The sequence below is a fragment of the Solanum lycopersicum genome, chromosome 8 (genome assembly GCF_036512215.1).
Source record: "Solanum lycopersicum chromosome 8, SLM_r2.1".
NCBI classification, from domain to species: domain Eukaryota; kingdom Viridiplantae; phylum Streptophyta; class Magnoliopsida; order Solanales; family Solanaceae; genus Solanum; species Solanum lycopersicum.
Window position 1 is genome coordinate 60783528 of NC_090807.1, and position 27071 is coordinate 60810598.

Consider the following 27071-nt stretch of genomic DNA (forward strand, 5'->3'; position numbering starts at 1 on the left):
ATCATGCGGACAATTTTGAATAATCCGTAATATGCAGTAGTATATTTTATTTTGTAAGTTTTCCTTAAATTTATTATTTGCTTGAGAGCTTATTTGGGTTAGGCAATTATACATAGGGCAACTTACATATCTAGTCGCTCGGTCAAACTAATTACATTCGCTAGTCAAATATATTTTTAAATGTATATTATTTATCAAGATAAATATTTTACGCATATCATCAACAATATGCAAAACAAAAACATGCACTGACTATTAGTTTGGTAAATTGCTCGTACACTGTAATTTTTCTAATAATATTTGATAAATTTTAAGCGTTGAAAAGCATTTTTAATTGTTGAAACTAATTCATAAGTAAATAATTATGTATTTGTATTTGAATAAACATATTGAAACTTAAAATTAATTGCTAGTTTGTTTAATAAGAGAAATGAATAAGTTGCTTTTGTTATGATGACTAAAGTAGCCTTTAAATTTCTATATAAAAATACATGAATATTTTGATTAAGAAAATGAGGATTGGTGTATACAAAGCAAAGATGAAGTTCATAATTTAAATTTATGGGAAGAGGTATTTTTAAAGAATTAAAAATAATGTTAAGAAACTTATGATGATCAACTTAGGGCTCATTTGTTAATCCGTACTTAATGAAAGTTCAAATTTAAATTATTCAGATTGAAGTTGATTACGTGTGTTTGCTTTTCTTTAAATTCTCTCACGTAATGCCTTTCAAGAGATATAATATGATCAGATCCAAAAGGCACCCGTGCTCTTCTAAAAAAACTCTTTTGCAAGGATTGGAGAAAGTTACAACGCCAAATAAATAGATTTTTGAAGGAGTGGTCAACAAAGTTCTTCCCGGAGATAAACTTGAAATGACGAAGTGCTTTCCAATGTTTTCGTAGATCATATACGTTCAGCGAGGTCTACGTCATCCTACAGTCGAGAAGTACGCTACTAAAGACTCTAAACTGCACTCACAAGATCAATTAATAAAAAATACATTTTTTATTTGTTTCGATTCCAGTTAATTTTCGACGCTTCAAGTTTTTTTTGCGAGCAATTATATTAATATAATATTTAATTGTTATATTATTTTGTTTTGTTTGACGATATTGGTTGAACTGTTGTTGTTGTATTGGTAAAATTTAATATATAATAATTCTCAATTCATTATATTCAAAAGTTTTTTAAAAATCACAATTATTCAGTGTTAAAATTATTGACAATTGCTATCACACTATCTAACACTATCATTGTTATAATTATATCCACTATTACTTCACCAAATATCAAGCCTTACTTCTATCACGACTAATCTTCACTATAAACCACCTCACCATCAGAACTAGCATCATCGTCAACTATTATCAACGTACCATCAACCACCACATATTCTTCAATCGCCACCGTCGCCACCACTTCAAATCATATCCACCACCACAAAACGTACACGAATTATTAGTTTGTAATTGCTCAAATATTTATTTTATTTTGTTGTATTTACATATTTCTAATATTTAATTGTTATTTCATTTCAATTACATATTTATTATGTTAAAAAAAAATTATGCACATTCAGATGTTGAAAAACAAACAATCTTAATCAATTATTCAGTGTTCACATCTAGAGACAACATCTTAATTATTCACTATTCAGATCTATAGACAACATCTTAATAATTCACATGTCTACACCATCCAAATTAACACCCACAACTATCACACTACTCGTCATTTCTGCTAATCGCTATATAATTTCATAAAAATAGTTTGTTAATACTTTCATTACGAATTCATAATTTTCTATTTTAACTTTATTTATTAAAATTCATCACTATAAATATATAGTTTAAAAATTACTTATTATTATTTTTTAATTATTTTCTAATGTAATATATTATTAATACAAGTATATAATATAATTATAGTTTTTTTTTTGCTATAATTAATGGGGTCCACAGCCTATTATGTAACCAATAGTATAAAAACTTTATTTTCTAATTTTGTATATAATTATACACAAAACAATTTTCTCTCTCCTTTTCACAAATAATTTTCTCTCTCCTTTTCACATTCTAACGTCTTCTCCTACATTTAATACTCCAGCTATCCGGTTTGAATTTCAAATTTTTGTCCAAAATTTGAGTAATCCCTCCCGAAGTTGAAGTTCCCTCCCCAAGTTGAAGTCAATTTCGTAAGTACTCCTTAATTTTAGTTGTTTACATCTTCTTCTTTTTTTAACTTATTTAAAATTTGCATGTGTTCTGTTTATTATTTTTTTCATATATTTTGATGAAATAATCGATTTTTTGTTCTTGATAGATCTAAAATTGGTCAAACAATGAATGAATCATCTTCATCTTTGAGGATTACCAGAGGTAGTCCTTTGCATGTCAATGTTGTTGACATTTTACCATCCTTTTCAATGAGGTTAACTCAAGATTTTGGAGTTAATGTAGGGTCTTTGGGAAAATCAAAACAAGTTATACAAGAACAAACCATGGAAGAGCTGAGATCAAAGGAAAAAAACGACCCTATGGCAGTTCAACAACTTATTAAAAATGTCAAAGCTAGAGGCATTAAAATTGTACAAGGAACAAGAAAGAGGAAAGATGTAAACATTGAATCAGAGGAAAATGCTTCTGAAGTTGTCGGATCTGAAGAACTTCATAATCACGAGGTAGTGTCTTAAAACACAAAGTTAGATACAATTTTTTGGTTAATTAGTTGTCAATATACAAAAAATATTAAATTAAGTATTGTATATAGTATATTCCATGTTTAGTAATTGTATATAGTATATTGCATGTTTATGTTATTTTTGGTTTTTGTATATATATACAAAATAGTAATTGGACTTAGTTATACAGATGGAAAATTTGAATATATAATTAGAATTTGTATATTCTATTAGTTATATACAAATTATTGAAGTTAGTATATATTAAGTTTATATACATATACAAAAATTGATATGTACATGTCTATTTCAATAGCTGGTAGTAGGGGATTGTATATTAAAGACTCATTATTTTTTTTATATAAATATATTCACAAAGTAATTGGATTTAGTTATATAGATGGGAAAATATCATATGTGATTATAATTTTGTATATTGTAGTAGTTATTTACAAATTATTGAATATAATGTCATGTTTAACTAATATATTCATGTACACATATTGTAGTTGGATTTAGTTATATAGATGGGAAAATATCATATGTGATTATAAATTGTATATTGTAGTAGTTATATATAAATTATTGAATATAATGTCATGTTTAACTAATATATTCATGTACACATATCAATATAACTTATTTTTGTTTTTTTTGTATATATATACAAAAAAGTAATTGGACTTAGTTATACAGATGGAAAATTTGAATATATGATTAGAATTTGTATATTATATTAGTTATATACAACTATTGAAGTTAGTATATATTAAGTTTATATACATATACAAAAAATGATATGTACATGTCTGTTTTAATAGCTGGTAGTAGGGGATTGTATATTAAAGACTCATTAATTTTTTTTATATAAATATATACACAAAGTAATTGAATTTAGTTATATAGATGGGAAAATATCATATGTGATTATAATTTGTATATTGTAGCAGTTATATACAAATTATTGAATATAATGTCATGTTTACCTAATATATTCAAGTACACATATCAATATACAAAAAAGGTAAGTTCATATATATAAATATAAATTAATCTGTGCATGACTTATTTTTTGATTTTTTTGTATATATATGTAAGTATATATATACAAAAATTAATCTGTACATGACTTTTTTAAAAATTAATTTTTTTTTGTATATATATACTCTGTTTATTTCATACAATTTTTTTATTTTTTAGGAAGTCAGATATATTTGCAAGAACCGTGAAAAGAGGACAATTCACATGCAATGTTATACGCAAATCAACACATTAAATGAGCTTCAGAATAAATTGCCTTCAAATCAATATAATCGTATATGTGCATCATTGCGTTTTGCACAGTTAACAGCAATGAGAAGATGCCACGTGCAAGCACAATTGTTTAGATGCATTGTGTTGAGGGAGTTGGAAGGTAGTTCTGTGAATGCAATACTTTTTTATATAAATGGCACAACGCTTCGATTCACAATACGGGAATTTGCCATTATTTCTGGTTTGAATTGTTCTGATAATGGTGCTGACTTCTACTTTGATACTGATCAACCCAATAGAATCATCGATGAGTATTTTTCAGGGAATTCTCCTGTCACTAAAGCTCGTTTGGCTGAAGCTTTTAAAGCAAAGGTATGGGGTGACAATCAGGAAGATGCATACAAGTTTGGGATTCTATATTATATAGATGAGTTTATCATGTCCGTAAAAACTACTACAACAACAATAGATAGGTTGGACTTTGATCTGGTTGAAACAGGTAGATTTATGGATTATCCGTGGGGTCGGAAGGCTTTTAATGAACTTGCTAAATCCATAAACAACAAGATAAAGCCATGTGGACAGTACTACAAAATTCAGGGCTTTCCACTTCCAATGCAAGTTTGGTTCTATGAATGTTGCTCGTATGTTGATGACAAGATTGCTGTCAAGGTTTCTAGTCACATTCCTCGGATTATCAATTGGGTGACTAAGAACGACCATCCTCGATTTGATTGTTTCATGAAAATAATTTTTAATGATGCAGATAATCCGGTATGTATTTACTTAATACAATTTGTAAATTATTGAAGTTAGTATACATTTACTTACTACAATTTGTATATTACATTTTTATTATATTGACTTGTAATTTTTCATGATTATGCAGATTAAGTTCAAAAATATTGAGCCAACAGCGATGGAAATTAAAATCCTTAAACTTCCACCATCGACAGAACAATCAATTTCTCAGGGCACTGATCACAATAAAGTTACAGATCCGGATGATGATTTCAAAAACCCGCCCAGTATAACAAGCAGAAAAGGAAAAGAAAAAGTTATTGAATGTTCTTCACCGATTAGGAAAAAGAAAAAGCAATCTGTTACAGTCATCTCCATCAACAAATCTTCAACAAAGGCAATTAAGACATACACACGAAGATCAATGGCACGCAAAGCCACACGATCACAGTCCATCAATATCAACAGTGTTGAGAAACACAGTGATGCAGGTACGTCACACAACAATGAACATAAAGAGCAGAAAAGTGTACAAGACAGAACACAAAATGGGGCAAATTAAGAAGTCAACAAGCATTACAATTTCGCGTGATGAATTTGAAGCATTCAAAAAATTGGTAATCAAATATACAATTCAAATATACGTTATTTGAAAAGATTATATACAATTATTAATAAAATATGCACCTTTTTCACATAGGTCAAAGACGAGTTCGCTGATTTGAGAAAAATGCTTGAAGACAAATTCAAAACAGTGTTGGAAGCCATGAATTCCAAGGTATCACATGTATAAATTTTTTGTTTTAATTTTTTATATACAATATAATATATACTAATGAATACAGTTGTATAATTATTTTTTCAGGTTAATGTCGTCGATGATGATCAAGAATCACCCATCAGAGATGTTCATCACTAGCCCACATACACTCCACATGAACCCCAAAGTCAATCTGCAAATTTGACAGAACAAGAGGTATTATTTTGCAATATTTATACATTAATTCAATTTATACACATATTGAAATGAAATAAATTGTATATAAGTAAATTCAGTTTATACACATTAATTCAGTTTATACACATATTTAAATTAAATAATTAAGAACTATATACTAGTATAGCTCAAATTATTATAAATCAGCATATTACTTATTTTTATACAGAATATACTACAACATATTTTCTTATATTTTTTACATTATTTTCAGGCTACATTTGAAGATGTCATGCAAGAAACGCATATCACTCGTGTTCATCAGTCAAATACCAAGTCTTCACAGTTAGGTGCACAAAAAAAACCGATAGGTCATCCAAGTGCATTAAAAAATCATGAGGTATCCGTAAATGATTATATACATTTTAAAATTTATTATAATGGTTTATAATCAATTTGTTAGATATTTAAGTTATTATTTTCTGTTTAAGCTGGGAGATAACTTGCAAGAACTAAACCAGAATTCCCCACTGTTGGATCAAGTTGTTTTGGGTGATAATTTGAATGATGTAAGTGGCACTGCCTCACAAGATCAATTAGTGTTGTATGCTAATGTGGATGCCCAGCAAAATGCCCAAAGGGAAACTGAAAGTAGCTCAAACAGTCGGGTAATATATAACATATATAATGCTGCATCTCACTAGAGTATTGCAGAAGCAGAGGAGTCTATTATAGTTGCAGCGCCTATACAAATGATATACATGCCTGATTCAAATCAGGAAACAGTTGTAACTGAATCACAGGATGAATTGCCAGACCATCTTCTTCCAAGCGTGAACACACTGCAAAACATTGTATTACAAAAACAAGTTGAAGCTGAAGTAACACCAATGCCAGCTGTTAGGCATAGACGCTCAGGTCCATTCAACATATCTCCATACATGACTTCGTTTGGGTCGGATGCTGGTAAGCAACAATTATTTATGTTTACATTTTCATAAAAAAGCATATTGTTTGCATGATGTAAATATTTATATACATATCTTTTCAGGTAGTTCGTCCCGACAACCAGTTGTGTTTTACATGAAACATCCTTTTGTTTCATTGTCTGATAAGGAAGAGTCTGATTTGTTTTCAAATTTTTGGATATGGCTGAAAGAAGACTTACTCGTCAAGCATTACAAAAAGTAATATATTTTTTTTTTGTATACACTTGCATTTTTAATTGTTTGTTTTGTGTAGTTATTTTGTATTATTTATAATAGGAACTATGTGTAGGATCGCTACAAGAAAGGAAAGGCAACATTACCACAATTGTTTAATTTTGGTGTAGCGACAATTGACAACAAGAATTGGTTCTACAATATCGGGTTTGAGCGCCAGTTGATTGATAACTCGGTATGTTTCCGTTTTTATATTATTAAAAATATTTAAATGAAATGAAATTGTATAATGTATAAATTATAATATTATTACTCATTATATCACAACACATAGATGTCTTATTTTACTATATAAGGAAAAAGGCCAAATACTCCAACAGTAGCCCATACAAATTCACAAATCTATGTTGCAATTTCAACTCTGTTTTTCTAAATGCTTGGAATGCATATTATGGAATAAAAGGTGACCTTTCTAAGGAAGTGTTAGACGAGATGATTATTGATTATATTAATGGATACAAGATGCTAGCGTATGCACCATGGCACACAGTCGATGATGTATTCATCCCGGTTAACTTAGAAGGCAGGTTACATTGGATTCTGATTGTCATATCTTTCAATGATCGATGCATCAAGGTGTATGACTCAATCAACAATTCTCTTCACCACTCATTTGTTGTCAATCACATCAAGAAGTATGCACAACTTATACCAATGTATCTTGTAAAGTCTGATTTATATCTGAAGAAAGGTTTCGATATTGCAAGCCACCATCGATATCAAGGTCATACCGTATATGACTCCTTCGAAATTGTATATGTGGAAGACCTTCCCCAAAAACTAGCTGCTAGTTTGTAAGTTCAAAAATTCAATAAATTTATATTATATTGAACATAGTTACACTTTAAGTAGTATAATAACATTTGAACTTTTTTTTCGTATAATTTTTTTAGGGACTGTGGAGTGTATGTTGCGTCATACGCGGAGTTTTTGAGTGAGAGGAAAGACATTCCAGCAGATATAGACCCAGAAGAAATTCGCCTTAGATACAGTGCATTGTTGTGGAATTGCGGCAATCAAAAGATACAAGCCGGAGCTGTCAGTGATAGTGAAGCACCTTTAAAACCTGTCAGGAATCGCACAGAAAACAATAGTTCTGAAAGGATTACAATCCATTAGTTTTATACCTTAATTGTAGCATTGTTTTGGTTTTTAGTTGACAGTTTAAATATTAGTTGTAGATTAACAATTTTACCATAACTTTTGTTTTAATTAACTCGTAATATCATTGTCCTTGTTTTGAACTATCATTTTAGTGTTATAAAAATATATAACACTATTTTTTTGTGTTATTTTGTATAACGTATTACATAAATAAATATATATATATATATATACACACAATATAATTGTATAAAAACTACTTTTAAAATAAAGTGTCTTACATATATATATATATATATATATATACACACACACACAGTTTTCTATACAAATTAATGCAATTACTATATTTTAGGCTAATAATGTTTTATATTTTTTTATAAGATCTTGTTGTTTACTGTTGAACATTTTATCATGTTGAGTACATATATACAAATTGCATTTACGAATTTTTATAACAAAGATATATGTTGTTCAATTTATTAATTGTATATATTTTATAGTCACACTCATTTCATTGTATAAGGTATATACTCTATATTAGTGTTATTTTATATAACGTATTATATAAATAAATACATACATATACATTTTAATTGAAATATTATATATACATATACAATCTAATTGAATATATATATATATATATATATACATATGGAATCTAAATATGCATATACAATCTTATTTATAAAATATATATATACAAATTGCATTTACAAATTTGTATAACAAAAGATATATGCTGTTCATGTTTTTATTTGTATATAGTATATACTAGCACGTATTCAATGAATTTTATTAATTGTATATGCAGATACAATGAGATTGCAATAAATATACATATACAATCTTATTGAATAAATATATACATGTACAAATTGCATTTACGAATTTGTATAACAAAAGATATATGTTGTTCAGGTTTTTATTTGTATATAGTATATACTAGCACTTATTCAATGTTTTTATTAATTGTATATGCATATTCAATATATGTTGTTCAGGTTTTATTTCTATATAGGATAAAAGAGTTTTATTTTTATAAGCTCTACTTGTTTAGTGTTGAACATTTTATCATGTTGCGTATATATATACAAATTTAATTTACGCATTTGTATAACAAATATATATGTTGTTCAAATTTGTATATAGTATATGCTAAAACTTATTGAGTATAATATTTACTTTTGTATGTCATACAACACACACATTAATGTACAACACATACAAAATTAAGACGTAGTTTAAGTAATATAAGTATACAAAAACAAAGATTTCAATTAATTCATAATGCATATAGTTTCAATTCAAATTTAATTAGGAAAAAACAATCAGCCTTAAACATCTTTTGGCTTATTTCTACACGAACGCCTATTGTGACCTGCCATTCCACATGTGCTACATGTATTTTTCCCCTTAATCCTCGATAACTCTCTTGCTGTTTTTTTCCGAGGCTTACCCTTTGGCCTGCCAGGAGGTCGTTTAAATTTTGGAGGTAATACGTCATCAGCAATAACGCTATCCGGAATCAACCATGCCTTTACATCCGGCAAAGGATGTATATGCACATTATATCTCTTCAACATTGTCTTTGGTTTGTATAAATCTGAGCAATATTCATCTGGTGGTAGACTCTTCCATTTCAATACCGCCCAAGCATGTTCACAAGGTATTTCCTCGTACTAAAATCTTCCAGATGTGCAAGTTTTTTCTTTTAGACAGACTACAAAATATCTCCCATCATCATTAACATTGTGCACATATTCCGTTGACAGTACAACCTGCTCATTTATAAATACAATTAAATGAAATGATGTTCATACTAATATATAATATACAATTAAATTTGGTCAACACTCCTAAATATATACTTATTCTTAAATATTACCGTCATTTTTGTGCTCAATGCTTCATTGTCTGCTAGTATGTCATGGTATTTTCCAATCAATGATGTGAATGTGCAGGTTGCCTCCTTCTTGTAGTCATGATTCCACCTTCCAAATAATAGCCTTACCTCTTCGAGAAATTCAAAAATAGGGAATTCTCTCGCTGAAACAAGTGCTGCATTTATACATTCAGCAATATTTGATGTCATGTGACATCCTTTATGTACTTGTGCATAACAAAGAGCCCATTTTTCATATCCAGCTAAATCCAAATACTCTTTCACTCTTATATCTTCTTTTTCTACAGTATCGATTAACATATCAAATTCATTCTTTGTGCAAGCTTTTGCCATTGTATAGAATACACCAGATAACATCTCATGAGATTTTCTAAACTTTTTTTGAACGTTATTCCATAAATGCCACATACAAGCATAGTGTGGGACATTACTGTATACATTTGTAACAACCTTTATAATGCTCTCATTTCTATCAGACACAACACACATGTTACTCCTCTCACCGTATGCTTTTTTAAGTTGCTCAAAAAATCAAGTCCACGCAGCATCATTTTCTGAATCAATAATACCACACACAAGTGGAAATATATGTCCTACAATAATATCAAAATCATATATTAAATGTACATATACAACAGATTCACGTATATACATATACATTATTACATATATATATATACCTGCGCCATCTGTCGTGCTTGCTGCAACAAATGTCCCATTATATGGACCTCTCAAATGACTACCATCCACCACGACTACTGGTATACAATGATTGAATCCTTGGATAAATGTATTCAATGCAACAAATAGATACAAGAACTCATTATTCGTACTCTTTTTCATACGTATATGAAACCCCGGGTAAGTGATATCCATCATATAGAAATACGCAGGTAACTTTGCATACGATGTAGCTGGTGTACCCCTCAAAGCTTTCAATGCTTTCTCCCTTGCCCTCCAAGCCAACATATAGTTAACATCAACTCCTAGATCAATCTTAACATCTTTTCTTATATCAGCTGGTGTATATTTACGTTTATGATCTATGAATTTAGGTTTCACAATCCCTCCTATTAAATTGCTAGTTACATGTATTTGCGAATAAACTCTATCTTTTAAAGGACATGTATGCTTTCGGTTGAATGCTCGAATTCTGAACATTCCAGATTTGTTGATATTAGAGGCCTTCATTAACCATTCACATCCTTTAGAATAACATTCCACAGTGTAACTGCATTATATTTTTAATATAGTATACAAATTTAGTTTACAATTGGCAATGCAAACATTTATACAGTTTAAAAGTCAATATTTTGAGAGTCACACTACCTTATTGAATTTGACCGAGTAGTTTTATACTGAAATCTCTCTTTAATCGCATATCTTTCCATGACTGCTTTCAAAATTGATTTGTCCTTGTATACTTGATCAACCTCAACATGCTTATTAGATTCGTCTGAAATCACCCAAGTTGTATCAATCGATACAAATGCAACATTTGTATCCTCCGGTTCAACAACAATCATATCATGACAATCATTTTCTGCAACAATTACCAACACCCCCAACTCTTTACACAGAAAAATCTCTCTATCACATGAATCCAAAATAGTTATACAAATAGGAAATTTGTTAAAGTCAATGTTGGCCTTTTTTAGCATTACGTACACTCTGACACCCATGTCATTGTGTATAACCATTCGTTTATTGCTTTCTTCAACCTTGTACTCAATCTTCAAAGTTTTATTATTCATATCAACACCAATCTGTTTGGCAATAGTAGTATAAAAATCAAGAAACGTTGACTGTTCTTTAAAAACTACTCCCTCTATAGTATAATCAACGTAACCTTTGTATCGTCCCATTTTCCAGAATGCATAACCAAGATAGCTAATGAGCTCATTATCTGTACATTTATGAAAAGAATATATATATATATATATATATATATATATTTCAAATAATTCAAAGAGATCATATATACAATTAATACAACAATATTTATACAATCAAATTATAGAAATTTTATACTGTTATTCTTTTTAATATATAAACACTACATCTACAATAGAATATACTTCTTTCAAAAATAAATCAGATGACATAGAAAATTTATACTATTATTCTTTTTAATATACAAACACTACATCTACAATAGTATATAAATCTATCAAAAATAAAACACATGTTTTTTGAATATATACAATTATGAACACTGATTACATATTTTCGCTTACAAAATATACAAATTATGCGAATAACATATACAATTACATGAACAGTATATAATTGTATATTACAAAAATTCAGCTTAACAAAATCATATTTTGATTTTTTTTTTTAAAAACCACATCACACTAACGAATGAACACAAATTCAGCTTAACAAAATCATTTATTTTTTTTAAAAAAACCACATCACAATAACGAACGAAAATAAATCACAATTTCTAAATCCAATTTAACACTGTATAGTTATTGCAATAATAAACAAGAAATTTCATCGAATAAAAACTTACCTGTATTCAATTGCAAAAATTGCTGAACTTCAGTTTCACAAAGAGCAAAAAAAATTATATTTTTGTTTCAATTGCTGTATGATTTTTTTTTTGAATTTGAACGTTTAGTTTAAAAAAAGGGACGTTTCCCTAAAATTGTGACATTATCTTAATTTATTGTTACAATATTTAACGCTTCAGTTACAAACCACTTTTTAAAATAGAATTATATAAATAATTAAAAAAAATCTTTATATACAAAATTAAAGATACCTGAAATAACTAAACTATACCCATATAGTGTAATTAGGTAAACTATACCCATATATTGTTATTTAATCAAATAAGTTTGCGAAATTTTTTCAAAAAAAAAAAAGTACCAAATCACAAGTCGCCCTTGTTTACCACGCAAGTCTCCCACGCTTTCAATAACTATAAATTTTGAGTCAACCTAATCGAAGCTTTCAAAACGACGTCTGGCTCCCGTAATCATCAGTATAAAACCGCCGTCTTCTGCCGTCGAAACTCCTTTAACTCCGCCGCCGCCGCTTCTTCTCATCTCCGCCAGCAGAAGCTCCAATGGGTACCGCCTACCCCAGAGACGAAAATTATCTGGAAATTGTTGTTCCTAGACGTATTGCACTCTTCGTATCTATTCAAAACCAGCAACGCCTTCAGCGCCTTTCACTCTCCCCTGATCCTATCAAGTAAACTCAAATAATTTCTCAAATTGTATAATCTATTCTATTGTATTACCACTCTTCATAAAAATAATTTACTTCAGTTTGATTGTTCCGTTGAGTATTTCTCAGTTAATTTTTACTGTAAAACGTTGTGATTTTGTAGTATGTTTTGTATGTGTTAATGATGTAAACTTTGTTTAAAAAAGAACAGGAAACCTTGTTGTAACTCACTCAGAAAAGTAATTTAAAAGGATAAATATTTTTGATTACAACGAAGTGATTTATGGTATTTATTTTTAGTTAACTTCTATTTTAAAATTAGTTATAAGTATGACTTTATTGCTAGTGGCAGGCTCGCACAAAAATTGGCCTCCAGTATGACCTTCATATTCTTTTGAAAAAAAAAATAGTTGTTGTGATTTATAGTAGGTTTATGCATTTTCTAAATATGCAAATTTTAGTTAAAAAATGTAAATTATGTTGGTAAATACATACAAAATTAGTGCTTTGAGCATTGCCATTCCTTTTTGACGGAGGGAATATTTAATTTGGTAATTTTTTTTTTTAGTTAAAATTTTGAATGTTGGTTATGATTGTGTTAAATTAGGATTGAATTACCGAATGGAACTGTGAAGGAGGGGAAGAAATGGAATACAACGCCTTTGGATATAGCAAAGGAGATATCGAAGAGCTTGGGCTCCAATGCTTTGATAGCAAAGGTGAATGGGGTGCTTTGGGATTTGTTGAGGCCATTGGAGAGTGACTGTAAGCTCGAGCTCTTCACTTTTGACAGTGACGAGGGTCGCGACACGTTTTGGCACTCGAGTGCGCACATTCTTGGCGAGGTTGTAGCCCTTTGTCTACCACATTGTGGTTGTCTCTTATCAAGTTTTGATTTTTGGAAATTGTTTTTAATAGAATATTTCTATGCCCTTTATTAAGTTTTGATGTGTTTTTGGTGGTTTTCTTAGTCATTGGAGAGGAAATATGGCTGCAAATTGTGTATTGGACCTTGTACAACAAGAGGAGAGGTATCACATTTGCCTAATCTTAAATACTGAAGTTTCTTTTTTAGGGGTCTTTTGGTAGAGTGTATTAGGAAAAACAATGCATGTATTAGCTGTACTAGTACCTTGTTTGATACTCTTTTTCAACCTATGTATAACTTATGCTTATTATACACTCTATTGCGTATTAAGGTGTGTATTGCTAATACCATGAATTTCTCTGTATTAGCAATACAATGGTTTTATGCATGCATTAACATGCTAAAAGATCCAATTGCCCCTCCAAACCTTTTTTACATTTTTCCCACCATAATAGTGGAGGGTGTCTTTCTAAATAATTTTTTTTATGCAATGCACATCAAACCAAACAATGCATTAAAATAATATATGTATAATTAATGGAAGCATAACTAATACATGCATTGCTAATACAAACATACCAATGCATTCTATTCAACATTATTCTCATACACTCTACCAAACGACCCCTTATAGTTTAGAAGTTCTCTGAAATCTGAGACAAAATTATCTAGTATTGGAATGAAGTGGAACCGAACAGAGCAGGATGGAGGAGGATTCATATAGTTGATGACATTGTGGCATAGTTGATTGATTAGTTTTGGGGTCTACATCATGCTATGCTACCTTTTCTTATCTTGCATGGCTGATGGAATTTTGGCAGAACTATTTTTCTTCTGTATTAATTGATTAAAGTGAAAATAGCTAGCAAGCTAATTATAAGCTTAAGTAGTTTCCAAAAAATAATTCAACTTTGGTTGGTACTTGTTGCTTAACCGCTTTATTTGATAGCTAATCTCCTGGTAAATACCTTGGGACGATTCTATGTCCCACCTTTAGTATCCGTAGTTGCTGCATTAACTTCAGGCATAACCTATGTTGATTTTCCGGTTGAAAGAGCAATCCTAAGAAAAAAAAATCCCAAGAAACTATCCTCAGTACTATCATTTAGTGTGGCATTTCATCGTTTGAGCCTAACATATTATTGATGAACTAACTTCTTAAGAAATCCATATTCCTTGAAATGAGTTGGGCAAATTTAGATAACATTGTTATTCTCAAAAAAACTAAATGAGATAACATTGTTCCACTACTTGCTCCCTCCTCTCTTTCTCTCATTATAGTTTATTCTTTACTTAGTTCATATTGCTTCCAATCTGTTATGACATGTCAAAACTGCCTCTGCAGGGTTTCTATTATGATGCCTTTTACGGTGATCTGGGGTTAAATGAGGATCATTTTAAAGGGATTGAGGCAGAGGCAGCAAAAGCTGTATCGGTATTACTCTTTTATCTGTCAGAGTTGCCTTTGATCAAATGACCATAAGTTAACTGCTTGCTGCCTCTTGAATTTTATACTTCCACACTTCTGTCTTTTGGAGTTTCTATTTCCTGATTGATTGTAAAAAGGGATCGAATGTTTTTGGTTGAGTATTATGTTTCTCGTTACTCTGATGTGATTTTTTTTGATTGATGACTTCCATGTGATTATAAACTTGGTGAAAGATTTTACTTTCTGTGCTATATGGTTAGAAAGTTGGTAAAAAGGAAAGTGCATTTCAACAAATTTGATATGTTTTGTGCCAGTCTTTTGTCAAGTGAATTCAAAACAGAATCGTCTGTGCTGATGCTGAACTAAGAGCGATTCTTCAGTTAAGTTAATTGTTGGGATGTCTCCAACCCTGTTAATGAATATTCAACAGAGCAGGATCAATATTTATACTGTGGTGGACACAGCTGCACCCTACCAATTATTTGGATCTTTTTTTGTATATGCTCTCCAACGATAGATGAATCTTCTTCCATCTATGATCCTAAATACATACTTCATCAGCGAGGCAACCATATGATTGTACCAAAGTGTAAGATAGAGATATAAGAATAATAGGCACTGTTAAAGATCTATATCATCACTCAATTAGCACCTCATTAGTTTATCTTCTCTTTTCTGATTAGCAATGGCTACAATGCTCTTTCCTGTTGCTGCAGTATGTTGTTTATTTTTTTCCTGCATTATTTCCAGCATGCGACTAACTTCCCTTGATTTCGCAGGAGAAACAGCCTTTTGAACGCATTGAAGTTTCACGGCAACAAGCTCTTGATATGTTCTCTGAAAATAGGTTTAAGGTTAAATTGCTGTGATCTTGCAGTCCTAAACCTTCCAGGCTTTTCTTTGTGCAACAATTTTTAGGAAATGTTCTCTCCTGTGATCTCACATCTCAAATTTTTTCCCCTATATTTTAATTAGGTTGAAATCATTAGAGATTTACCTGAAGATAAAACAATCACTGTATATAGATGTGGCCTGTTGGTTGATCTATGCCGTGGTCCGCATATACCAAATACATCTTTTGTTAAAGCACTAGCTTGTACAAAGGTGCGTTGCTACGTATGTTCTAGAAGAAAGAGTCTGCTTATGTGTGTTGATTTGATTTTCTCTTTTCTGATCAATTTAATGTTTCTAGGCTTCATCAGCATATTGGAGGGGAGACAAGGACCGAGAAAGCTTGCAAAGAGTTTACGGAATATCTTATCCAGATAAGAAACAGTTGAAGGTGACTTTCAAAAGCTGGCTACGTCTTTTCTGCATTTAACTTCATCTGCCATTATGCCTTTCTGTAATAATCAGTACAAAAAGATTTAAAATTTGTTTCCTAAAAAAGGACATGAAACTGTAGACCACTTAATTTTCATATTCTTGATATCTGCCCTGCCTTCAATGGAGGAAATGGATAGAGAATAAAGAGGAAATAATCCCTTATATTGTGTGAGATGGTTTAGCTTTCAAAATTATTTCTGGGTGATAATCTTCGGAAACGATTTATTCTTATTTAAAGTATCTGATGTTGCAAAGCTGAATCCTTCAATGTGTATCTGGCGTCACTTCTTGTGAGTTGTGATTACATTACAATTACGTTTACACTTTTGGACTTTGTTTGTGCTAGTTTGTTTATCCAATTAGGTGGCTTATTCTGATTCTTTTTCCTTGTTTGTCTAATATTATATTTATATATCCTTTTTAAGCATGTGAGTAAACTAGCTCATTGTGCCTATACCTTTTCATTTTATCTATATTTTTGTTGTCTCTTCTCTCTTTTTTTTTTAGATAGTTTAGTGAGTTTGGTAGGAGATGAAGCGCAGCCCACATGTCACTGTATATTATTTGGGTGCTAGCTTGATGAATTAATGAAATAATATTTTATTTATCAGTAAAAGCAAAAGGTAGAGTATTTCTGTTATCCTGACTCTTGAGACAAGGTAAAAGTACCACTTCCAGTGAGGACTTTTTAGTAAAATAATTTCTGTTATAGGAATATCTGGCAATGCTGGAGGAAGCAAAGAAATACGATCACAGAGAGCTGACTAAGAAGCAGGAGCTTTTCTTCTTTCATCCATTAAGGTATGCCTTGAAATCATTTTACCTTATTATAAAAAAAATGCAAGAAGGTGTGCCTTGTAATTCCCACTTAAGTGAAATATATCATAACATTTAAATGTGAATTGTGCATTCCAGCCCTGGAAGTTGTTTCTTTCTTCCACATGGTGCGCGAGTTTGCAACAAATTGCTGGAGTTCATACGGAGTCAGTATTGGAAGAGAGGCTACGAGGAGGTAACTAGCTTTGTGCTTAAATTTATTAGTTGGGAGGACTATTTGAACCACAGTGGAACCAATGTAAGTTTAGTTTGAACTGCTGGGACTATTGACTGGTTGGAGTTCAGCCTGACAATTGCTGAAACTGTCTGCATTTTAAAGCAACATTTGTTTCTTGATTTCGTTTGAGATGGATAGTGCACTCCTCATTATTTAGTGGACTAAATCCTTATTTCCCTCCTGTTGAAAGAGATCAGCATGTGGTGCCTTGACAACCAATTATGTCCTTAGACTAGATCAAAGTAGCAAGGGTACGGAGACGTAATCATGAACATAGAGACTATATTTTTAAGATGGAGGGGGAAATGACACAGATACACCCTTTTAGAAATAAAGGATATGAAGCTGGAGGATTAGTCTTGCAGAAGTATCTATAGCTATAAAATGCAAAATTAAAAAGGTGCAACAGTCCCTTATTCTTAGTTTTTGAAACACATCCTAAATAGCATTAAAGTACCAAACAAAATATATGGGAAATAAGTCTATTATGCAGGGATTAAAATATGAATAAGATATGTAGGATAAAAGTAGCCTGTAGCAAGGAACAAATTCAGTGAATGAGCAGAAGAGTCATAGACTGAAAGAGAACATTGTAACTTTGAGGAAAGAAAAATACTACTTAGGGGTACTATATAGGTGGAGCCAATTCCTTTATTCATCGAACCAGGTTCTTTTCTTCTTCGACTAGAATTTGAGTAAGAATGATGGTTGTTTTTTGAGTTCAACTGTATTCTCTATTTTACAGTGTTCTTAATGTGGTGATTGGAAGCTTTGGCAGTGTGTTGGACCTTAATTTATTTTCTTTGATTGGTGAAAGTCAAAGTATACATAGAAAAGGCTCCCAATAAACATCAAAGAAATGCATCTGTTGTTAATGCTGATAGTAGATTTCTTTTTGCTGTAAAAAATTCTGGTGTTCCTTCCTCTTAGACGATCCACTAGATGGCAGCTACCAGTTGGATTCATTAATTGCTTCTAGCATGTTCTAGCCTTGAAGAGACCCTTGGCATTCCTTTTCCAAATTATATTAATCTGGTTAAGTTGGCTAAGCAAAGATGACACCATTTAAAATCTTGTTAACCGACTCCAATATACTTGTCAAAGATTAGGCGTAGTTGCTGTCTCAACATCAGACACCCCTCACTCAATCAAGGGAGACTTGTAATCAGAGAACACACATGTACTAAAGAGATTAAATGAAAAAGAAAGGGGAAGTTGTGTCTGACCCGGGTCTCGTGTCGATGCGACAATTCATGTGGTGTCTGCTTCATTTGATGAAATATTATGTCTAACTCGTCCTTCTCTTTGTTCTTCTTGGACTCAGATTTTCTCTGCCTTTTCTCTCTTTATCCTTGCTCTCACTCCTCAGGCAAAAGGTTGAACCATTTTTTCTTTAATAAGATAAAAGTTTATTGACCAAGTATCAAGAAGGTACCTACACCAAAAGATACAAAAGACTGCTGGGAATATCCATACAGTCAATTGCAACATCTCCCTAGCGACTCCCAAAACTCTATATATTGATCTATATTATCAAGGACAAAAGATTGAACCATTGAAGCTTAACCCTGTTGCCTTTTCTGGTTCAGGGATAAAAACAATCAAGAGAATTATGTGCTATTCTGTTTGTTTTGATACATGATCCATGCAGGTTTGGAGTCCAAATATGTACAATATGCAGTTATGGGAAACTTCTGGTCATGCTGCAAATTACAAGGAGAACATGTTTGTGTTTGAGGTAAATTTGGCGCACTAATAGCAGTTCTGATATTAATTGTGGTGTATCTGAATAAGTTTTTCATTTTTTTAAAAGCTCTAATTTTTGGATTATAGATTCTTCTAGGAGTATTTTATTATAAAGGCAACAAAGGAAAATTGTTGTTACTCAAAGCACATATGTTTATCTCTCTTAGACTTTTGTTCTAAAGACACAAATGAAAAGGAAGTCCATTTTCAAATGTAGATAGTGTACAGAGATGCATACTGCAGATGGTTGCATTACTCAGTCATTGCACTCTCCGGGTGGCTATTACATTTTTGAAAGGAGTAATTATTTCCCGCAAGAGAAGCACTTCCCTTATGTATAGAAATCAGTGACGTAAAATTTATAATCAACATAAAACTCTAAAGTTTGGTTCTGGTGAAGTAACTGGAGTTAAATAATCCTACTAACACTCATATCAGAGGGTTGGCTCCAAACAAATTTCTCGGTCATGAAAAACACCCATATAAGAGAAAGAATAGACATCCTTATTTTTGGGGAAGGATTTTGGTTCCTATCAGTGAAATTTGGAATCATAGTTATAAGATGAAAAAAATGAGTGGAAAATTACTTATTAAAAAAGAAAACAGGGGTGATACCAGCTTAGATGGATCGATTTAAGTGCTATAAGATGTAGAAGTATTTGCAAGGTGAAAGGACTCTCCCGCGAATTTATTAAAATAAATTTACATTTATTGGTCACAACTTAGTGAGCAGTTTAGTCAAAAGATGAATCGGTACAGGATTAAGACATATGACTGTGAAATATGTCGTTATAAATGTGGTTTCCAAACTAAAGCTTATATTTAAAGCTGATTTAATATATTTGTTCTGGATAAGCTTAAACATTATGTTCTTTATGTTGAACGTTTCATGTTTCACTAAATTTCTAGTATGCTTGTTCTTTTATGAAGGGTTAATATTATTGATGTCAAAATTAGCACTAAGAAAGTGCTGTCATTACATCCAAAAGAGAACAGAAAAAAGGAAAGAAAAGGAGGAGTCCCAAGACTAGCATATGCAAAAGCTTCTAAGAACTGTAATTGGAGTTCCTAATCATTTACTCATTCAATTTACACCAAAAAGAAATAAAAAGATAACAATCAGATTTGCTCATAAACTTGCAGGTTATTCAACTAGGATAGAAATGCCAGTTGCCAGATGATAATTAGTAGAAATAAGACAAACTTTCATTTATTTGAGATATCTAGTTCTGACAAACAAGTTAGATTTATGTTGTTTTTAGTCTTCCTTTATTTTTGTTGGACAATGCTGTTTACATAAAAATTTGCACTTTTTCTAGCTAGGGTTATAGTATCTTTTCTTGCAAGAGGTGGTGCCTCTGGCCGCTAATTTCAGCTAGATGCTTTCCTAATTAAAATGGTTCTTGCTTCTTTGACCTGCAGATTGAAAAGCAAGAATTTGGGCTGAAGCCAATGAACTGCCCAGGTCATTGTTTAATATTTGATCACAGGGTTCGTTCCTACAGGGGTGAGATTTTCCAACAGTTACTTTGCTTCTCCCAGCAGTTACTTTCCTTTTTTCTTGCTTTACTTGCACGCTTTAGTTGTAGCATTGGTCTTGCGTGCAATTTCTTGAAACTAATCATGCAGGATATGAGATTTTTATGATAATATAGAGGACACTTGTATACTTGTATGCGGATGTTTCCTTCCCTTATTTATAAAATTTTATTTCTTTATCAGTAAAACATTAAGGACACTTGACCATGAAATGTTAGTGGTACTAGTGTCTTTTGAAAACAAGGTCTGCATGCATTCTGCCCTCTCTATACCCCAGTTGTGGGATTACACCAGATATGTTGTTGTTGGTATTATTCTAACATCAGTTGGTTATGAAGAAGCTCTATGCAGTGCACCTTATTGAGGGGTGAAATTTGATGTAGATTTCTTATCTAAAAGGCAGATTTTAGACATGCAACATATTCACTCCAAATATTGTCTTTTCATAAAATCCAAGATCTTCTCATTATTTGTACCAGCCTTTAGCAGTCTGCTGCATCATAGCCGACTTAGTTTCGTCTTTATAGTGCCTCTATCTATCTATCTATCTAACTGATGCCATTGACACTGCAAGCAACACATGAATCATTAACTAACTGTCCAACAATGCAGAACTACCACTTCGTCTGGCTGACTTTGGGGTTCTGCACAGGAATGAGGCCAGTGGTGCACTTACTGGCTTAACACGTGTCAGGAGATTTCAGCAGGTATCACCTTTTTTGTTTCCTTTTCATCTTTTATGTATGATCATGCTAGTGTTTTCCTCTAGGAGCATTAGTTATTTGTGTGATACGAATATTCCTTGTTTCTTCCTGCATAAGAAGCAACCTATAGGTTCTTAGGTCCTTTTATTCCATGTTGTTTTTCACGTTGTTCAATTGGTGGTTATATTTATTTGTTTTTTTCCATATCTGTGATAATCTATTATCAAGGAACTTCCTCCTGTAGAATCTGTTTTTAAAGAACATCTTAATAACTCTGCTGTGCTAAAACAACCTTTTTTATAACCCTATTCCTTCGCAGGATGATGCACACATCTTTTGCAGAGAGTCACAGGTTTGTTAAGATTTATGATTATGTGTAGATAACATATGCATTATTTAGAACCTAGTTTAACCTAAGTTCTTCATGTTGCAGATTAAGGATGAAGTCAAGGGCGTCTTAGAGTTCATCAGCTATGTGTATAAGATATTTGGTTTCACTTTTGACCTGAAGTTATCAACAGTACTACTTCATCTATTCCATTGTCCTTCAATTTTTTTTTACGCGATTTCAGCTGATATTGATACTACATGCATTTATTATTTTATTAGTCATTACAGATACACCCTTAATATGGAACATTCATGTTGTGAATGTTTTTCATATTTTCCACATGCGTACATTCTCTTTCCATGTATACCAACACATATTTCTGACTTGCAGAGGCCTGAAAAATTTCTTGGAGACATAGCAACTTGGGTAAAGGCTGAAGCTGCTCTTTCTGAAGCATTGAACGAGCATGGGAAGCCCTGGGAGGTTTGCTATCAATTTTGTTGGATTTTAAAATGTGAAGTTGTCAGACTGTTCTACATTTAAAATGACTGGACTCCCTTTTTGCCGATTAAAAAACATTTGATTTACTCCTATTTTTGGTGCTTCTATTTTTATTCATCCCAATTTATGTGTCGACTCACTCAATCAATTTTCTTTTTTAGAAAATCTTCATTTAAAAATTACGTCAGATCTCTTAATACTGGCACCATTCTACTTGTTTTACGTGAACACTATTTAAGCTAATATCTTAGACTCCTTGAACAATCAAATGTTGTAGTATAGAATGAGATGTAGGGAGTACCTTTTTCGTGTTACCTGACAGAAAAAGTGAGGATTGGGGTTGCTCCTCTTGCAATGTTCCTGTTTATCTATGGAAAATTAGGTAGTCCCCGCGTATCAGTGTTTTTTTGGTTATTTTGTTTTCTTAATCTCTTTTATCTTGCCTTTTAATTAAAGAATCTCATTCAATTAGATCAATGAAGGAGACGGAGCATTTTATGGCCCAAAAATTGATATAAGTGTTTCTGATGCAATGAAGAGGAAATTCCAGTGTGCGACATTGCAGGTCATATTTGTTCCTATTCTCCTTGGTTCATTTTCACAAACAATATCATTCTTTACCTTTGAAATTCACCTACCTTGAAATTGTTCTCATGTTCTTTTGTACCTTATTGGAAGTATCATCTGAAATTCTGAATGCTGTGTTTTTCAGCTTGATTTCCAACTCCCTCAACGTTTCAACCTATCATACTCAGCAGAAGATGAAAGTAAGAGAGAGAGACCAGTTATGATACATAGAGCGATCCTTGGGTCAGTTGAGCGTATGTTCGCCATTCTTTTGGAGCATTTCAAAGGGAAATGGCCTTTCTGGCTTAGTCCACGTCAAGCTATGGTCTGCCCTGTTTCTGACAAATCGCAGTCATATGCACTTAAGGTTAGTTACATTTACGAACTTTCTCCTATTGATGTATTAATGTTTTAACTATTTAAAGACTCCCTTCTCTGAATCCTTTCTGTGCATCTGATTGGATGATATTCCTTAGATTTTTTTAATTTTGGTGTAATGTTATTACTGTTGGGCATGTCTCGTTCTTTTTATTCAACTCAAAGGGTACTCATGGTAGTTAGCGTTAGTTTTTCTTCTCTTATTTCTTTTCGTTCTTTATAGTAAGTAGTGTGATTTGTTGATGCCTTTTTTTAATAACTAGGTATGTTGTTTTACTAATTAAAAGTACCAAGAAGGTACAACATAAGTAAAGCAAGAGAAGTTTATTGTTGATACCTGTAGATTTAAACTTCAATTTGTTAGTTACTAAGTAGGCTGGATGTATGTAATTTCTCAAACACAGTAACATGGTTGTACAGATAGAATCTTTGAGGGGTAAAAAATACAATATAGGATTTTGTGTTGACGTCTGCAATTGCACTGTTGGTGTTGCCTTCAAAGCATGAAACAGGGTTTAGAAGTGCTGTAGATTGTGCAGTTACAGATTTTGAGAAAATAATTATAGGATTTTTTTGTTGGCATCTACAATTGCACTGGTTGGTGTTGTCTGCAAATCATGAAGAGTGATTGTGAAGTTCTTTGAATTCACAGAGTTGGTAGAACCTGCATACATGTAATTATTGAAGATGCTGAGTAGAGAAGTTGGGCAGTTGATAGGGAAGGGTAGCTTTTTGGCTCAGCTCCCATATTTTGCCAACTTCCTCGACAGGAAGATAAAGAAATGTATGTTGTTGAGGATTATTGGAGCCCCAATAGGTCATGATCACTGTATATGTATCCTGCAGGGCACATATAGTTTTTTTAGTAAGACCACATTTTTTTTGTTGATTTAAGTCTATTTTGAAGAATACGTGTGAAACACCTTCACCCATGTGATGCGTTGCAATGGAGGTACGTCAATGTAAAAAAGGACATAATATAAAAAAGTCAACTTGCCGATTGAGAAAACATAAATATGCTGAGTTTATTTACCAAATATGCTTTCGTGAATAATTTTGTGTACTTAATCCATTGTGAAAATTGCTTTAACGTGTTGCTCTTCTTTTATTCAGCTCCGGGAGCAGATACATGATGCTGGTTATTACGTTGATGTTGATACAAGTGACAGGACAATTCAGAAAAAGGTTAGATTCTTATTGTAGTATATCATGTAAAATGCATGATTGGTTCACTTTATGAGGGTCACTAGCATTTTTCCTATATGATCTCATTATAGTTTACAGTAACATTTAGGGGTCCAAGGACCAAGTACAGTGAGTTCCTCTGTTTTCTGGGGGAAGTTTATCTTACAGAAGGAAATAAGGGTCCATTTGTAATAGTTACTCCATAAGACCTGGCAAGTTATGATCAAAAAGGGTCCACCAGTTATGTCACTTAACCTCACCAATCTGTGCAGAGCACTATTGAAATCATTAGGATGGTCAATATGATCGTATAATTGGTCATGGGGAAAATATCATAGTGCCCTACAGATTTGTGTTCATTTCAGCAATGGACAAATTTTATCAATTTTTCCATTTAAGTTTATAAACCTATATCTATGTGAAAACTCACCTATGCAGTGTGACATAGTTTAGGTCATTTTACCATTTAGTCCATGACATAAGAGATCAAATCCTTTTTAACTGTGACCATTATGGTTTGTACGCCATTTTGTTGAGGTTGTATTAATATATCAACATATGTCAATTGTGCTTACCTACTTTGTGACTGGATACTAACATACAAAGGATTGGCAAAAATTGCCATTCTCTTGAAGCCAGATGTTGCTTAGACAAATTCAAGAGAAATGCAGTCTATTTCTCAAGTAAAAAAAGGGACTGAAATTTTCTTGAATTAGTTAAGTAACATCTGGCTTCAGAAAGCAACCAGACAAATTAACTAGTCGACTGAAAAATTGGAAAATAGGATGTAAAGTCCGTCCACAAAATAATTGGTAAAACCTGAAATCTGTCATGTATCTGCTCTTGTACTCTGAAGAGCACATGATTGCAAATGGTATTACGTAATGCTTTCAGTTTTTGAAGCTACGCACTTGATGATCCGATAAATTTTTCTCTCAAGTAATACAAGTTAAGTCTCAAGTTGAAAACTTTTGTTGGTCTGTTAAACGATTGCTTGTGGCTTTTAATGTATATGCAGGTACGAGAGGCTCAAGTGGCACAATATAACTATATTCTGGTTGTTGGAGAGGCTGAAGCCAGTAGTGGGCAGGTATCTTATTTCCCCCCAACCTTCACTGCTTTTCCCCACAGCCTGCATTGCTGTATCTCTTTTTAAAATGTGCAATTGAACAAACTAAAAAAAATATTCTGTATCACTTTGGTTCAGCTCATCAGCTTTCTAAGGTTCTGAAATAACCTTTGTCAAGAAAAGGTTCTGGCTGATAATTAACTTCTTGTATGTACTGTTGTTTTGTATTGATTGAGATATTTTGTGGGTCACTTGTTTGATTTCTTCTTGTTCCTCTTCTTCCAACTCCTATTATTGATAAAGATGTATATTATGCTAAACTTTCTGCAAATTACTGATTTGTCTCTATCCCACCCCGTGTGAAGAACTAGAAAGAAAGGGCTTCCAGCATGATTTGTGGGGGTTCATTGACAAATTCTCTTACAGTAGCCCTGGTAACAGAGATGTTTTAGGAACAAAATCTCTTATGATATCACCTATACGGTGTCTTCAGTAGCAGCTAAACAATTGAAAGTAATTGAAACTGAATATTTCCCACCAAAAGATCAGTCCCATTATAACATTCACATGAAGGAGCTTTGAGAATGTCAAAACCATTTGATAGATTTAGTAGCCAATCAGATCACCTATGGCTGGATAATTCTGACTTTACTAGGCAAGATGTTTCTGCTTAGCTGGTGATTGATTTGTTTGGGAAAAAAATGTCTTATTTTGCTGGTTTGATGGGGTGCCCATCAACTTTTGGTTGTCATTCCAAATACTCTGCTTAGTGATGTTTTTGGTTGTCAGTTTCCTAGGTTCATGCCTCCACATATGATTTTCTTGTCTTCTCATTTCAAATCTTGTAGCCAAGTTTTACTGCTTTTTATTTTTGCTGAAAAATATGGTCTCTCTGTATGTGAATGATTCTAGGTGAGTGTTCGAGTGAGAGACAAACCTGATCATCAAGTCATGACGGTTGACGTTCTCCTTGCTCAGTTCAAAGATATGGTTGCATCATTTCAGTAAGAGTCGCCACTTCTCTTGCATTATATCCCCGAGGGCTCTGGTGAGCGCAGCACTCTAGACTCACGGACATGGGTTTGAAACCTTGCCGCAGAAGAACGAACTGTTAATATTTTGATCCATTGTAGCTATTACATTATAAATTCACTAGGATACCTTTTGACTTGAATGGTTTTCAATAGCATGTTAGCATCTTATTCTTTCTTCTAATGTGGGTTTGAGCTTTGACTCGAATGGTGTTTTCAGTAGCTGGTAAAAGTCGTATAATTTTTTGTCCAAATAATTAATCCAAAATGTAATTAAGGTGACATATATAAAACTAAATTAAACCGATGCA

General features: G+C 32.1%; 3 protein-coding genes across 3 annotated transcripts; 2 read left to right on the forward strand and 1 right to left on the reverse strand.

Annotated features, from left to right (window-relative positions):
- The first annotated feature begins 2345 nt into the window (after positions 1 to 2345).
- Positions 2346 to 7958, forward strand: LOC138338065 (uncharacterized). Its single transcript, XM_069288535.1, has 12 exons — positions 2346 to 2684; positions 3885 to 4712; positions 4828 to 5170; positions 5283 to 5296; positions 5380 to 5457; positions 5891 to 6016; positions 6108 to 6284; positions 6396 to 6582; positions 6668 to 6786; positions 6895 to 7014; positions 7302 to 7633; positions 7733 to 7958. Exons 1-12 carry the CDS (start codon positions 2346 to 2348, stop codon positions 7956 to 7958), a joined length of 2889 nt encoding a protein of 962 aa, XP_069144636.1.
- Positions 7959 to 9283: 1325 nt separating this feature from the next.
- On the reverse strand, positions 9284 to 10185 carry LOC138338066 (uncharacterized). Its single transcript, XM_069288536.1, has 3 exons — positions 9835 to 10185; positions 9671 to 9727; positions 9284 to 9580 (listed from the first exon to the last, which is right to left on the reverse strand). The coding sequence occupies exons 1-3, from the start codon at positions 10183 to 10185 to the stop codon at positions 9284 to 9286; spliced, it is 705 nt and encodes a 234-aa protein (XP_069144637.1).
- Positions 10186 to 12702: 2517 nt separating this feature from the next.
- Positions 12703 to 27071, forward strand: LOC101244106 (threonine--tRNA ligase, mitochondrial 1-like). Its single transcript, XM_004246016.5, has 20 exons — positions 12703 to 13056; positions 13640 to 13877; positions 14004 to 14063; positions 15246 to 15335; positions 16109 to 16183; positions 16305 to 16433; positions 16522 to 16611; positions 17368 to 17456; positions 17571 to 17667; positions 19361 to 19447; positions 20878 to 20962; positions 21607 to 21701; positions 22018 to 22050; positions 22132 to 22218; positions 22420 to 22512; positions 23003 to 23095; positions 23243 to 23464; positions 24589 to 24660; positions 25679 to 25750; positions 26642 to 27071. The coding sequence occupies exons 1-20, from the start codon at positions 12929 to 12931 to the stop codon at positions 26735 to 26737; spliced, it is 2031 nt and encodes a 676-aa protein (XP_004246064.1). The 5' UTR covers positions 12703 to 12928; the 3' UTR covers positions 26738 to 27071.